This window comes from Apaloderma vittatum, unplaced genomic scaffold (assembly GCF_000703405.1).
Source record: "Apaloderma vittatum isolate BGI_N311 unplaced genomic scaffold, ASM70340v1 scaffold25711, whole genome shotgun sequence".
In the NCBI taxonomy this organism is placed as follows: Eukaryota; Metazoa; Chordata; class Aves; order Trogoniformes; family Trogonidae; genus Apaloderma; species Apaloderma vittatum.
Window position 1 is genome coordinate 1 of NW_009700058.1, and position 15491 is coordinate 15491.

Sequence of the window (15491 nt, forward strand, 5' to 3'; positions counted from 1 at the left end):
CGGTTTGTAGGTGTGCTTTCTGAAGTTCTTCTGAAGTTTATTATATGCTCTGAAGTCAACACGCTTTGTGAAACTGGTAATTTAGGAGCTGAAAAGCCTTTACAGAACAAAGAAATGGGTTGGTGCCTGGGGAGAAGTTGCTTTGTCCTCTGTCTCCACCGTGGATGTTCGACTCCCGCTCTTACTTCTCAGTCCAAGCGTATGCATTTGTGCACGCGTGTGAAGACTCTGCGTGATGTCATGTTCCTTGAGCAAAGGGCAAGATGTTATTTTTCAGAAGCAGTTGTTACATTCCACATTCTTGGGGAGGTTAGTAAGTACACATCAACTTAGAATTTTCCTTTGCAAGTTATATATAAATATATATACTTTTTAAATAAATAACTCTTGTAATAAGTTTTGTTCCATGTAATTAGTCCCTGATACCTTGTGTAAATTACAACTTTGTTATACTACAGCTACTGTACAAGGTAGTAATTTACTGGGCCAACATCACAGTTTTACAGCTACATCAACCTACATCTCTTCTTTGTAGAGGCAAGTAGTATTTGAATGATGGATATAGATGACTGTACAAATCAGGTAGAATAGGGAGGAGACTTCAGTGAACATGTTGGTTTATTTGACCATGGTGCCTTAGCTAGGGAAAAGTCAGTCTAGTTTTCAGAGTCTTTGTTGAGAGAAAAGCATGGTAAAAATATGTATAAAATATCCAGACTTGGACTTGTAAGCTGTATTATATGTTTAGAGTAGGGAGGGTGTTGTTTATTTTCACATTGCTATAAAACAGGAATGTCAAAGTAGTTACAGTGATGTAAATGTTCTTTACAGGAAGTATGTATAGAAGAAGCCATTGTGCTGACATCTCATCCCAGAAGTTCCATTTTGTACTTATTCTTGGGACAGTAGAATTTGATTTTGCTTGCACTGATGGGAAGTCTTGGATGTACAGTGGCTTGAGTTAATCATGTGGGCATGACTTCCTGTAAGAGAACCTAATAAACATTGTCGCAATTACAGCTGTCCATGAAACGTAAGAGCAATATTAGATATCAGAGTTTCTGCTTCCTAATCTTGGTCTGGAATAAATGCATTGTCTATTGGCCAGAGCACTGATCAGCTAAACTAGCCAAATGCCTGTTTTATATTTTTATCCTCAAATGGAAATGGAGAAAGTGGTTTTATTCCTAGGATTATGGGATTTCTGCAATATCTCTGTTTTTGCTTTGGAGTGAGAAGGATATGTTGTCTGCTATTTAGGATAAAGCTATGAGGTCATGATGAGTAATAATGGCTGTGAACAATACTTCCCTGAAGGAATGTAAGGAGAACTCAGGATCACTTGGCTACCATTTGAGACTGAGAAGCAGTCTGTGACAAGGCAACTACTTTGCTCTGCCACTGGCACAGGGAGGGGTGTCAAGACAGGACAAAACTTGAATATCAGGCCAAACAGTGAACACTTGGTAGGTTTGGATATTTTTATTTTGTTTGTTTGTTTATTTGCTTATTTATTTTCCAAACATTACATATAAAACCAGGATAGGACAAGGGGTAATGATTTTAGATTGAAAGAGGGTAGATTAGACAAGCTGTAATGATTTTAGACTGAAAATGGGTAGATTTACATTGGATGTAAGGAAGGAATTTTTACAATGAGGGTGGTGAAACACTGGAACAGGTTGCCCAGAGAGATGGTAAAAGTCCCATCCCTGGAGATGTTCAAGGTCATGTTGGATGGGGCTCTGAGCAGCCTGATCTCATTGAAGAGGTCCCTGCTCATTGCTGGAGGCTTGTTCTAGATGACCTTTAAAGGTTCCTTCCAACACAAAAATCTATGGTTCTGTAGTGGCAGACCTTGTAGCATCCCATAAATAGCTTAAAGATTCTGAAACCTAAAAATCGGTTTGTGCCTTTTTATTGTTCAGGAGTTTGTTGGATGGCTTGGGGTATGTGTTCTCCATTTGTCTGCTGTTCTCAGAATGAAAGTGTGGTCCTAAAATACATATATAACCATTTCTAAATTTGAGAAAAAAACTCTGTGTTCCCTGACGGAGCAAGAGTTGTCATTCCATCCTCATCTCCTCCCCTTAACAAGACCGGATATGCAGCTGCTCTATTCAAATGCTTGCTTTATTCTCCCCAACAATCTCCTCCTTCAACTCGCTCTCTCTCATCCCTTTTTCCTTGTCATTTTCTTTCCACTTTTTATTCTTTGTGCTTCCTTCTTTGCATTAACAATTTCCCCTATAAATCTCAGGTTGTCTCTTGCAGTTTTTTCTTTTTATTTTTTTAACTATTGCTTCCCATCTCATCCCTTAATAGATTCTTCTTTGTTCTTCCTTCCTTCCGTCTCCATGATGCTCCTTGCACAGTCTCACTCTGTCCTCTCTTAGCTTCACCTGTTAGTAGCTGCATTTGAGCCCAGAGAGAACTCTACTGGGAAGAGACTCCCTTTCAGCAATATGAAGTGAGGGAAAATGATTGCAACTCATGGAGATTTGACCGAGTTCAGCTTCCCTGATTCCCTGGTACTAACTGGAGATGGCAGCCATTTTGAATTAAATCGAACTGCACATTTGAAGGCAAGCACAGAACTTAATGAAAATCACAAAGAAAGATACAAGCTATTCAAAGCTTAAAATTGAGCCCTAAATTTGGCTATCAGTTTTATTTCAGATGATCAACTTTTAAAATACTAATTTGTTTAATAACAAATTTATATAGATTTAAGCTTAATATAATAAGTTGACAAGCAATTACTGCAAATATAATATGGAGATATATTAAATATTTATTTGACTATTTCATCAAGGCCTGAAAAAGAGAATGAATAATCAAGGAGCAGTACTTTAATACAATTCTTTTGATCTCCAACATTAAGACTGTTGGAATTATTCACTGTTTTCAACAAAGCTAAGTAACCTAGCAATATGGAAGTATTCTATTTTGGCAAAACTGCATAAAAAAATAACTGCTATGATAGTAACATGTAAAATTAAATTACAAGATGAGGCTTTTTTTTTCTACTTGATTCCACCTTCAAAAAGATAGGGAGCCCTCAATTAAGCTAAAATGAAACAAATCTAAACGGAGAAAAATGTTTCTATAATAAAAATATTTTTCAGTACCATAATACTTCATTTTAACCTTCAAGCTAGTTGGAATATTCACTTTCTAGAAGAAAAGACTAGCATGGTTTGTTAGTCATAGTAGGCTTAAATTGCTTCATAACGAATTTCATAAAATAAAAATAGACTTAATACAATGTTAATTGAGTTAGCTAGGCTTATTTTGGCCTTTCTTACATTTGTTTATTTGGAACTGGCCCAGGTCAAGTAACTCAGATACCAGATTGAATTAAGCTCGTGTTCTGATACAGCTGGCAGTTACAAGAGTTGGCTGGTGGAAACAAAAAGTGGTTTTACTCTAGTGGCTAGTTGATCAAGCACTGTCTTTACATCCTGATTTTCTTTGGTTCTGGAGTGCTCCATTTGTGAATATCATACTGAGCACTCTCCTTATCTTAGTGATTGATCTACAAAGTGAAGGTGTCTCCTGGGAAGCAGTGACAGTAAGGGTGCGGCCCCTTCCACATGAATCCTCACATCATCTGAAAAGCAATAACCCAGAAGTAAACAGAGACATAAAGGAGGGGTATAGAAGGCCTAGAGCCAGCCCTGTGATAGCTGGAATATTTCAACAAATGAGATGTTTTCCAGCTGCTGTAAGAAAACAGTTTTCCTGCCCTTAATGATTCAGAGTAGCACAAACAGGTTAGAGCAAGTGTTGAGAAACTCTTAATTATGGCATTGATTTAATTCAAGCAGACCATACAGTCCAATGTAAACAGACTATAGAAAGTAGAGACATAAGTGTTTTAACAACCCATTTTCAACTGCCTTAATTTACCTTTCTCAGCTTTAGTCATCTCTCTTTGACCTATAAAGCTATGCATATTTCATTCTTTGAAAAATCAGCCTGCATGTTCATTAAACACTGAGATTTTCACGCTTCTGATTTCAACTATGTAATTTCCATACAAGCATTAGTATTTGGTCCTGAATAGTTAGTATTATGAATAATTACCCAGAATAAATATCCAGAATAATTTATGGACCAGTACAAGACAGAACATAAGTGCTGGCAAATTAAGTTCTGAGAACTCTACCTGACTTAACTTACTCATCAAAATATTAATATCTTACGAGAGGAACTCCTGTAAGGCTGTGTACTGATGTTGAGGTTGGAGATATGTGGATAGTGGAAGGAAGGTAGTTGAATGGGTAGTTGAAATGTACAGGGTAGATGGAATGTTAAACAGCAAAATTTGTACCTTCCCTTTTTTCTGAGTAGTTTATTTTTTTGGTATAATTTTCAGTGTAGTATCAACAACTGTGAAATGAAAAAGTTGTACCTTGGAAGTTTGAAACTATTGAAATAATATAACTTTTTGCCTATGTGCTGTTTTGTTTTAAATTTTCATGCTGAACTTATTTGCGTTCAAGTGTCAGAATATTTTTAGTAGTTACATTATGACAGGTGAATATCTAATATTTCTTCAGCTAAGCAACATGACACAGTCTCCTTTGTAATAGCTGTGTATTTTATAGATGGTATGAGCTTACAGTTAGTTTCTTATATTAGAAATCTGGAAGCATAGTTGGGAAGCATATTTGGAAATACTAGAACTATTTCTTTGCTGATTGTTCTGAATAGGTAGTCATTTGATGCAGGTACAAATTAAACTGTTAAAAGCTCTTTAGTTACTTACTTTCAGATCAGTCTGACAGATAATTATTTTCTCAGAGCTGGTGTTTCAGATTGCAGCAGTACTCCCTGGAGAGAGGGAGTGTACACACAGTTTTCCTTTTGAGCCCTCTTCCTTTCAGGATAGGCAGCAGTGAAATGCCATCTATAGATAAGACTTCAAACCCCAAGATTCCTTCGAAGAGCATGCGCTGAAAGCTTCCAGTTGTCTTGCCAGAGTGGTCGACTATTTGTCATATACCAAACCTGAGAGAAGAAAATAAGTATACTGTCATTTTGTTGATCTTTAAATACAGGAAACCCCAAGGTAACCGTTCCTTAAAAATTTCTGTGATGACTGCATGGGTTACTGCATGCAAATGGAGTTGGTATTGCTATAGGGATATAGATTTCCTGTACTGGATTGTAAATTTGTACAAATACTTACACCAGCAAGTAATCAAGAGGTACTGCATACTAGTCCAACATTAGACATTGGCTGGCCTGTCTTTCAAAGTCATTTATTATTCAGTGTTTTTCCATTCAGAATGACTTAATTCATTAAAGGTAGGTCTTGACCTTGACAAGAATTGTGCAGTGATTTTTACCTTTAAGAAGCAATGTGAAAATGACTGGATTACAGTCCTTAGGATAAAGTTCAAAAACAGCTCGCCAAGCCAAGGTACATATCTGAAGCAACTGCTGTGCTAGCCACTATAGATAACCTGGTGACTAACTGATGTAAATATGCTTTATTGTCGACAGAATTTTAACATTTCAGCTGCTATGTTTTTCTCTCTAAATATATTTTACTACTGATAGCTCAGAACCAGGGGAGGGATACATACAATATTTTTCCTCTCTCTGATGTGGAATCTGTAGTCATTTTATGCATCCTTAGGAGTATTAGTGATTTTGATAGAAATAAAGCTAATGGAAAGCTACACAGAGCTTGGTATATTATGGGCTTACTGCAGTATTGCTTTAAACTGTCTTGCAAGGTTTTCTGAACCCCCAGCAGCAGCAGCAGAGCTGCCTGTTACAGATGCAGTAGCTTACTCCGTTCTTATTAGGAACTTGCCTAGATATTGTCTCACTGCATAGTCTGTTGATGAACCCTTGCTGTTCAGTTTACGTATTAAATGGGTAAATAAGATAGAGCATGAGCAGTAACTTAATGGAGAGCAGAAACATGTCCTGACATTCATTTTAGCTAAAAAGTGTGTGCATGCCTCATAAGAGATTTAAAAAAAGAAAAAAAACCCCCAAGAAATTCTAAAGATACACAGGGACCATCTGAAAACTGTTGATGTCAGAAAGGAGAGCATTGTCAATTTCCTCTTTGCCACCTTTCTTAAACGGTTAATTGTTTTGGCTTTACTTTGTAACATTAAAACAACAATCCGAAAAATGCAATCTAAGGAATGATTGTACAGTCTAAGGAATGATGTACATGTCATATGATTAGCTCAACAGAAATGCAATTAGGCATTTAGCAATGACAATCTTTGACACAGTCACAGTGATTTTTGCTCATTTCAAATACTTTTGAGATTTAAAACATTCTCTTCAATTGACGAAAAGTCTGCAAAATGTGGAGGTTCCTGTTCCAGTTTCATATAATTGTAGTTCATTGATATATATGCATTAGTACTATTGTGTTTCAAAATAATAATCAAATTATATGATATATTTCATATGAAGCACCTTTTCTAGCAGATGTAAGACACAACCATTCTACGTACATTTACTTTTTAAAGTTTAAACTTAAATATTGTTTTAGCAAATAATTTGCATCAGTGGTCTTTGTCTTATGCATATAAAGATGGCTTTTAAAATGTGGCATGTCAACATTTTAAGTACTTCCATTTGCCCCAGTTTTATTTTTCATTGTGAAAGCACCAGAAACATCGTAGTCTAGTAATACCTCTTACATCTGCTCATTTTGACAGTATTTTTTCTCCAGTGAACAAATTATTGATGATTTCATATACATAGAAATACAGCAGCTAGAGGAGTACCTTTAAGCAAAGGACTGCTTTGATGTAAAGTAGCGTTTTACACGGGGAGATCGTAAGGTCACTGAAGGCAAATATAGCACCCGTCGGTGGCTTTCTGCACGAAGCGTCTCCACGTTCCCCCCGGCCCCCCTGCTGCCGCTCCTCATGCCCCGAGCAGGCAGCGAGCTGTGCGGCGGAAAAAGGCCAGAAAACGATTGTGCCGCTTAGAACCGCTCCCCTATCAGTGCGAGATTTCGCGTGTGCTTTCTCTCTGATAAACTGAAATAATTGAAAGCTTGTTTGCTAATTAAGGAAAATCGGTACCCGGCTCCTTTAAAGGTCCCCTAATTTTTCTATTAGGGGGTGGAGAAGAACGAAGACTGGTGTCTTTTTAACCTTGCTGAAGGACGCAGCAGTATTTATTGACGTATGCAAATAACCAGGGGGAGGAGGTGGAGGAGGAGGAGGGTGCTTGGAAAAACAGGAACCAGAATCAGTTTCTCATTGCAGGGTGAGAGCTCTGAGTTCCGGTGTAAGAGAAAAGAGACGTGGCGAAATTGCTGTATATCTCTGCCCTATAAGCACATCTCTCATTTAGACTGAAGGGAAACAAGGCATCAAAAAGGGTGAAGCATCTTAAAAATATTTTAAAGGCTATCTAGCACGATCAAAGGTTGCATATTCCTAAATGGGGGAGGGGGGAAGATTACGGCTTTGCCTTGCAATTTGCTGTAGCATAGCACTAGCTATAGGACGAGATTTTTGGCTGGCAAAATCGAAACAGGCTGGTTTGTGGTATGAATGACAATGTTAATAATCTGTCTTTGTGGTTTTTTCCCCTACTGTTTCAGCTGCGCAAACCATGCAGGATGATTTACTGATGGACAAAAGCAAAGCCCAGCCCCAGCAGCAGCGGCAGCAGCAGCAGCAAGATCCAAACTCAGCAGAAGCCCCCTCTACACCCATCTCATCGGAGACACCCAAACCAGAAGACAACAATTCAGTGACTAGTATCGGCACATCGGCTCCTTCCCAAAATAGCAAGGAGAAGATGCAGATGGAGTCTCCCATTTTGCCTGGCTTGAGCTTTCACCAGCCTCAACAAGAACCTGCAGCCGGCACCTCCTTGTCTCCCTCCTTTGGCAGCACCTGGTCTACCGGGACCACAAACACAGTGGATGATAGCTTTTTCCAAGGGATTACTCCAGTGAATGGGACAATGCTTTTCCAGAATTTTCCACACCATGTCAACCCTGTATTTGGTGGCACTTTCTCGCCTCAAATTGGCCTAGCTCAGACTCAGCACCACCAACATCAGCAGCAGCAGCAGCAGCAAGCTCAGCAGCAGCAGCAGCAACGGAGGTCACCTGTAAGCCCTAATCAGGCACCTTTTGCCCAGAGAAATGCTGCTTACAGCCATCAGCCCATCATGACCAGCAAACCGTCTTCCTCCTCTGCCTCCTCTTCTTCCTCCTCCAGCTGGAATAACCATCAAAACGCAGCTTGGAGTACACCTTCCAACCCTTGGGGTGGGCTGCAGGCTGGTAGGGACCCTCGAAGGGCAGTTGGAGTGGGGGTCGGCGTGGGAGTGGGGGTCGGTGTACCCTCCCCCCTCAATCCCATCTCACCCCTTAAAAAACCATTCTCCAGCAATGTCATTGCCCCTCCGAAGTTCCCACGGGCTGCACCCTTAACCCCCAAATCCTGGATGGAAGACAACGCGTTCAGGACGGACAACGGCAACAATCTGTTGCCTTTTCAGGTAAATGATTACACGCACCTTCTACATGGTGACAGCTATTACAAAGTGGTATTTTTTGCAGGGGTGTATTTCACATTACTGTTGTATCTGAGAGGCATCTCTCACCTTGTATGAAAGAAGTGAGGTTGATCCTAGGGAGTGCATACACAAAGATTCCAGATTCTAGCTTAGCATTTATAGTCTTATTTTTCTTGTAACTTATTCTTAAATATGACAGGACTTTTGGGGTTTTTGCTGGCTTTTTTTATTTAGCATGGGAAAAGTAATGGCATTTCACATGAAAAACAGGTTTGGCGAACTACATACACTTCGTGCTGTGTGTTAGAAATTTTTTTTTCATATTCTCCTGTTTGTGAGAAGTAGATGATGTTAAAATCTCTGGTTTCAGCTTTCTAACCGGCCTGTTAATTTTAACCAAAAATGCTTCTTGACCTGAAATCAAGTTAATTATTTTATCACCACTGAAATAACTGATTGTCCTTATGTTGTGGTGGGATTTAACGTGGAGTCTGTTCACATAAGGTATATATATGAAAAGCTTTATACATCTGATACATACACTCTGCTGTTATATTCACAGTGAACGTTTTGAATACATGTAGAAGCAGCGTGGGTGTGTATGGAGTATCTGTCCTTTCCAGTAAGGAAATGCCTAATACAATTGACGTGATTTAGAAATGGCAGGGAGGTATTGTATAAAATAAACCATTTTATGCTGTTCAAAATATTTGCAGAGAAAAGAGACAATAGGACACGACCTTCAGAGCCATATTGCAATGGAGTCTATTTACTAGCTACATAGCTCTGAAATATTTAAAGCTGCAGTGCCCTTCACTGTGTGGGGTTTTTTGTTTGTTTCTTTTTTTTTTCCTGTGACGACAAAGCAGATCAATTGCAGCTGAAACTGGGCCACATAGAAGATTTGCAATTTTAATGCAGAATGAAACCTGTCATGGTGTGAAATCCATTTTAAGTTGAAAAAAGCAGAGTGTGCACTTGCAGTTATATCTTTACAAGGTGAAGTGAATCTCAAATTTCTTCTAGGTTAGCTTTTTTAGCCTCGGACAAATAAAAATTTTCTGTTTTTGAAGTACAGTGAAATCATTCATATATGCTTTCTCTTCAGGTAAGTGCTTTCGCAACAGAGTATAAACACTCGGACATTTTTAACTTATCAGTATGGGAAGAATAACATCTAGGTTGACAATATTAGAGAATAAAAAACCTATGAAACACCCATCCCCCCATTACTTTAAGAGACTGTTGAAGTTAAATATGTGCATTCCTGTGCACTTTCCAGTCTCATTCAAAGAGGGCACATTATAGCCAGCCTTGAAATTTCATTTTGCTGCTTCATTCTGTTTAAAGGGAGAGTTGCTATTTTTTTATTGGCTACCCTAAACGAAGGCGGAGTGGCTTCTGGTGAACCGCTGGTCAGTGTCTCTGAAGCACTGAAGCCTGGAGAGAGATTATACTTTAGACACAAGATGCCTGCTGAAACTATGTTGCACAGAGCACAAATGCTAGTGAATATAGCTCCCAGCCATTTCTTGGAGTGGGAAATGTGTTTCAATTTGCAAGTATTCTTTTAGTTAAATTGTCTACATGTAAGCCATTACAAATTCTGATAAATTTCAATTAGTAGGAAAAACAAAAGTAAATGGTCTTATTTCTGTTGTTTGGTCACTGATAAAGTTGTGCATTTCATTAAAGTTATTATTGTGACTGTAAATTGTCACAAATTAAACTTGCAAGATATTTAGTCATCACTAGGGGAAAAAAAAGCAGAGAAATGTTTCTAAAGAAAGTTTCTTTGATTTTAAAATTAAGGTTTTGCAAAGCTGAGATATTAGCCAATATGTAAATTTGGAAACTTGTTTTCTTCTCTGTGAATTTGACCTGATATTTTCCTGTTCAACTGAAAGCAAATACTTATAGTACTCTCAGCACCAGCTGGAATAAGTCTGATTTCAGAGACTCAGAAAACCCAGAATTTTGCATACAAGAATGTAATCTGGGTTGATGTTGATTGCTCCTATTTTTAACAGATTGACAAAGAAGTCTTGAGACCGTGCTATTGATAGCTGGCAACTGTTTAGTTACATTGGTAAAAATGCAACTCATATGCATATAGAAGTTTAGTATTTGTTGCCTGGCTTCTGGTTGCCTATTTTTCTTCTTCTCCTCTGTTTCCCCCCCCTCAGAAATCAGACAATATGTTGACACAGTTGACACACTAAGTTCTGGTTGTCAGCACTGTCAAGTAATTCTGGCGGGTTTATCCGTGTACATCTGCCACTCTTCATAACTGAGCATTTTTGATCTGCTTCAGAAATACCTTTCAGTAAACTTGCTAGCAACACATTAATGCACATTAGCAAAATATTTTGCTAACTAGTTCTTTTCTCTTACGTTGACATTATAAGACTTTTTAGTATTTGTGGTTTATAATTAATTTCTTAAGATATGAAGCTCAAAAATATTCTAAGTAAAAAGAAAAATATTAATATGTTCACCAGTTAACATCAGTGATACCTACTTTTTAATTAAGGTCTTTGCAGTGATCAAAAATTTTAGGCAGAAAACTATAATCAAGGTTTGTGTTCTTTGTAATATTTGAAGGCAGCTGATAGCTACTGGTATATCTAGTTCTAGGAAAAAGTATTAAATTTGAAAAAGTTTTTCTTACAAACATGTATATAAAACAATATGCTAGGTATCTCCATCCCTGAATTTGAGTAATACATTATTGTATGTTGTATGTCAAAACTAGTTGATTTCTGTCCCAAGGAGTTGTGCTGCAGAACGTATCAGACCATTTAAAATATCGATTGGTAGTTGGTTCTGTTAGAAATTCTGTTGGCATCTGCCTTGTGATTCCTCTTGAAAGGCAGCTAAAAATGCTTTGAAGGAGGCTGGTTTTGTGTACTTACCAAGGAAAATTGATTGCACTGTATACAAAAAAGAGAAGATACAAAGCTGATAGCTGAAAAGAAAGAAGCAGTCGGTCTGGAATGAAATGTAATGGAGCAAATACGAGTTGGAGATAAGATCACCAGAATAGGTGTATATGAAGGCCAGATATGAAATACAGAAATGTGACCAGTTTGTTCTGAATATTCTTCAGCTTCCAGGTGGTTCAGGTGAAGGTTCTCTGTCGTGATTGTCATGTGAGAAGCAGTAGTGGTGTGCCATTATGCTAAGTAATCCTTATTTCTGGCATTTGAGGCTGAGATGAACCGATTGTCTCTGGGACCTGGGCAGCGCTTCAGTTCTTTTTCACAGCAAAGTGGTGGGGCTTGAAAAGCGCTATTGTCATCTTATGCTCCTGAGCTGCTCCCAGAATTCTCTTTTCCTTCATTTCTCTCAGGTAAATAGTGCATTCCTTTTGGCTTTTGGCCATATGAAGATATTGGGACACAGCTTGTGAGGTTAGGAGGATTGATAGTGCCTGAAATAGATCCTTGGAAGCATGGATAAGAAATTCTCTTTACAGTGGAGAAGATAGAGAAGGAATTAAATGTTTGGAAACCAGTATGCTAATTATGGAAGACCTACCCTGTGAATTTTTCATAACAACAACACTACAACAATTTCTGAGAAATTGTCCAAGTTTTGATGCTTTCTGAGATATGTTCTTTAGAAACAATAAAAAATGCACAATTGCAAGTTTTAGATTTGAGGAATGCATAGCAATTTGGTGCTCCGAAGATTCTGGCCATAATCAACTCATTCTTGGCAACTTTGCTGATGAATACTTCTCTAGCAGAAATAAATAAGGTGGTATTTATTATGGATAAGGATAGTTTTAACATGCTATAATTTTGCAGAGAGACTGAGAAAGGTTTGTTGGGGAAGCATTTTGGTGTTGGGTTTTTTTCCTCATGGATTTCAACAGGAGTTAGTCTGGACCTAGATAAAATTATAAGCTAAATTTAGAAATGATACATAACTTTAGTATTTTGTACCGAAAATGCAAATCCAAGCACGCAGTGAGTTTGCGTATAAATATATATTCATAAATATATGTTTATATGAATACATATTTATACATTTAGATATAGATACACTAATTAGTAACACATTAGCAGGCACAAGTACTTTTCATTATACTAAACACACTCTAGTTGTTTGTTGAGTGAAGGGCAAGGGAATGGTTACTGTATAATATTTATAATTCCAGTGTGACTTTTGGTTGATGATTAATTGATAGAAAAAAACATATAAAAATAAATAAAAAGATATTTTATTGGCTGATACATTCTGGTGACTTGTTTTAAAGCCTTTGTTTAAATCTAGGTTATGGTTTTTTTCAACTATCAGTAGTTGTATTCAGTAGGTCTATTTGAAGATTCATTTTTAAAACGTTATAGTTCTTTAGTCTAAATTTGACATTCTGGGCTCTGGATTCTTCTCAGCTTAGTAGGTAGCCATACTTAGAAGCATTACTGGTATCTTGAAAACTATTTCTTGACATGTTGGCTAATCTTATTTTTTCTTACATGATAACACACAAGTACTGCAGCCTGCAGCTTTATGAACAAAAAGAAAGAAAAAAAAAAAAAGACCTAGTTGCTGTGGAAGTAACTGAGTTCAGTTTTCTTTTTTTTTCCCCCCTCCTCCTTTCTCCCACGCTTTTTGCTCCTGTTGTTACTATTAACTAGCAAAACAAATAGCCTGACTGTGAATACTAAAATGTGAAAATGAATGTCATGGTTTCTCAGTGGTCTTGCAGTGTACTAGAGACAAGCAATATGTGACATTCTAACCTTGGTAGTTGTGAAGTATTTTACAATTTTTGTTAGATTTTTGAGTTCTAAATGTCTGCATTTTCAAAATACAGTAACAGTACAGAAGAAAAAAAGCATGTGACTTTCATAATTAAAGTATGATAATTTTAGCACTAATTATATACAGATTTTAGGGAAGCAACTGAAGCATAGGTAAGCCCTCAGAGTTTGTGAAGGTAGAGCAAAGGTGTGAGTTCAGTACACAGTTGATATTCTAAGCAATTCCACATATAGGCAGGACTATTAATATAGAACAACAAATCAGTATTTTTGTCCTAAAGACTTGATAAAGGAATTATCTGTCTTTCCTTTGTGAGGTAAGGTAGAAGGGAAGGTGAAAGGCATGACAGTTTATTTTGCTATTTACCTTCTTGAATCCCCAGTTTTCATTTATTTGCCTAGAGGCTGCTCCTGTGAATTGAATGTAAGAGGAAGAGAGACCTGGAAAAGTAAAGTTTTCATGTTACAGGTGATTTTCAAGAAAACACGAGCTTGCTGAATGGATGATGAACATTTCCATTTCTTAGCAGTTGGTGAAATAGCTCTCCTTTCATTAAGCTCACTCATGAATGATTCATGGCTGAAACATACCAAAGAGAAGCTAAAAGATAGCACTGCTTACTTTAAAGTTATATAGTGATCTTAAACTGTATACATCTGATTTTCCTTGGACTGAGTAGACTCCTGTGCTTTCAAAACCTTTTAAGTTAGGCTAAAGAGAAAAACATATCAAAACTATCCAGTTGATAGAGGCTCGAAGAAGTTTGAGAGAGGCTCGAAGGCTCTCAGGCTTTCATTTTTTTTCTTTTTCCTACTGATCACTTAAGATAGTGTTACAAGTTTGAAAATACTATTCATAAATAAAAGATGCTTGTCCTAGAAATTAAATCAAAACATTATTTCAAATTTTGGCATAAACTCCCACAGGAAATAAAGATCTTTACACACTTCCCTTTTTTTTTTCCCAAATACTGCTTTGCTTTTGCTCTCATCATAGTAACACGCAATATGTTATTTAAGGAAAGGAATCTGTTCAAGACCTTTAGCATAATGGCAGGTAGCAGACTTTAGGTAGAAAAGGTATCTTTCTCTTTCTTTTTCCTGTTTTCCTGACTTTGTCTTCTCAATCCCCAGAAATCAATATTGAAAGCTTTTCTTGTATAATTGCTGGTTACAATTAATTGCTGAAGATGGAGGACCACGTTCTTTAGGCATCAGAGAGGATTGTTTACTCGTATTCCATGTCTTCAGAACTCATGTTCTTATTGTTAGAACCTATCAAAAGCTAGGTAAAGAAATTTTGTATGACCTTCAGATGGGAGGAACAATGGAAGTAGGTGGAAGTTACTGCTTTTTCTCAGGGATAGTCAGACTATTGTGCCCTTCTAGCCTATTGCAAGCCCAGTTAAGTGTTTAGTTTTGCAAGATGCTGCCTGAACTAGTTCTCACTATTTCTTATCTTGACCTACTTGTTTGGTATGGTGGGGTGCAAGCAAAATTTCAGAAAGGGCAGGAAACAGAGTTTCCTAACTCCTGTTTATTCAGCATAAGGTCAGCTAAGTTTCCCTTTGGACTCTTTCTGGTGCTATGTGGGCTAATAACTTTCCTTCTGTAGGGAAAAACATGTGTTTGGAGTTTTTTTATTTTTCCTCCCTCTAGCTGGCAACAAGAGTAAGTGGAACATATAGAATGAGAGAAATAGGCAAATTTTCTATTCCTAGTAATATTAACATTTTGTGTATAAATATATGCAATATGTATATATGTGCATCTATAATGTGTATCTGTGTATGTATAAGCAATTCATATGCTCCTAAAACCAATTGTAATTAATTTTCCGTTACACCTGCTTTAGAACTGCATCGACAAAGTAGATTTACTGTCATCAAGATAAATTGCATCTTTTTCATACTTAAGCTAAACCTATTTTTTCAGTGACTATGTGAGTTGAAATGTAGTTTTCCATTCTCATTTTCTAACAGGTTTATCAGAACATGTTTAGACTTTTCATCTTTTAGGCTATTGTGACATTTTATACGTTCTGTGACTAAATTTAGGATACCATTGCTATGTTTTGTTTCATTATTTCTTTATTTTTAACCTGTTTTGTTTAGTAGAAATTTATGAGAAGTACAAAGCATTGCTTTTAAGCAATTATCAGAATTTTCTACATGCTGATAATAAGCAAGG

The 15491-nt window shown here is 37.2% G+C and overlaps 1 protein-coding gene across 1 annotated transcript in view; it reads left to right on the plus strand.

Moving 5' to 3' along the window:
• Window positions 1-7244: 7244 nt before the first annotated feature.
• The window catches only part of LOC104280849 (cytoplasmic polyadenylation element-binding protein 3-like), a gene marked incomplete at its 3' end in the record, with an annotated part of 51827 nt that continues 43580 nt past the window's right edge, over window positions 7245-15491 (plus strand). Inside the window, exons 1-2 of the mRNA XM_009878635.1 lie at window positions 7245-7375; window positions 7601-8511. Coding sequence (XP_009876937.1) covers window positions 7612-8511 — 900 coding nt within the window. The remainder of the gene's footprint in view (window positions 7376-7600; window positions 8512-15491) is intronic.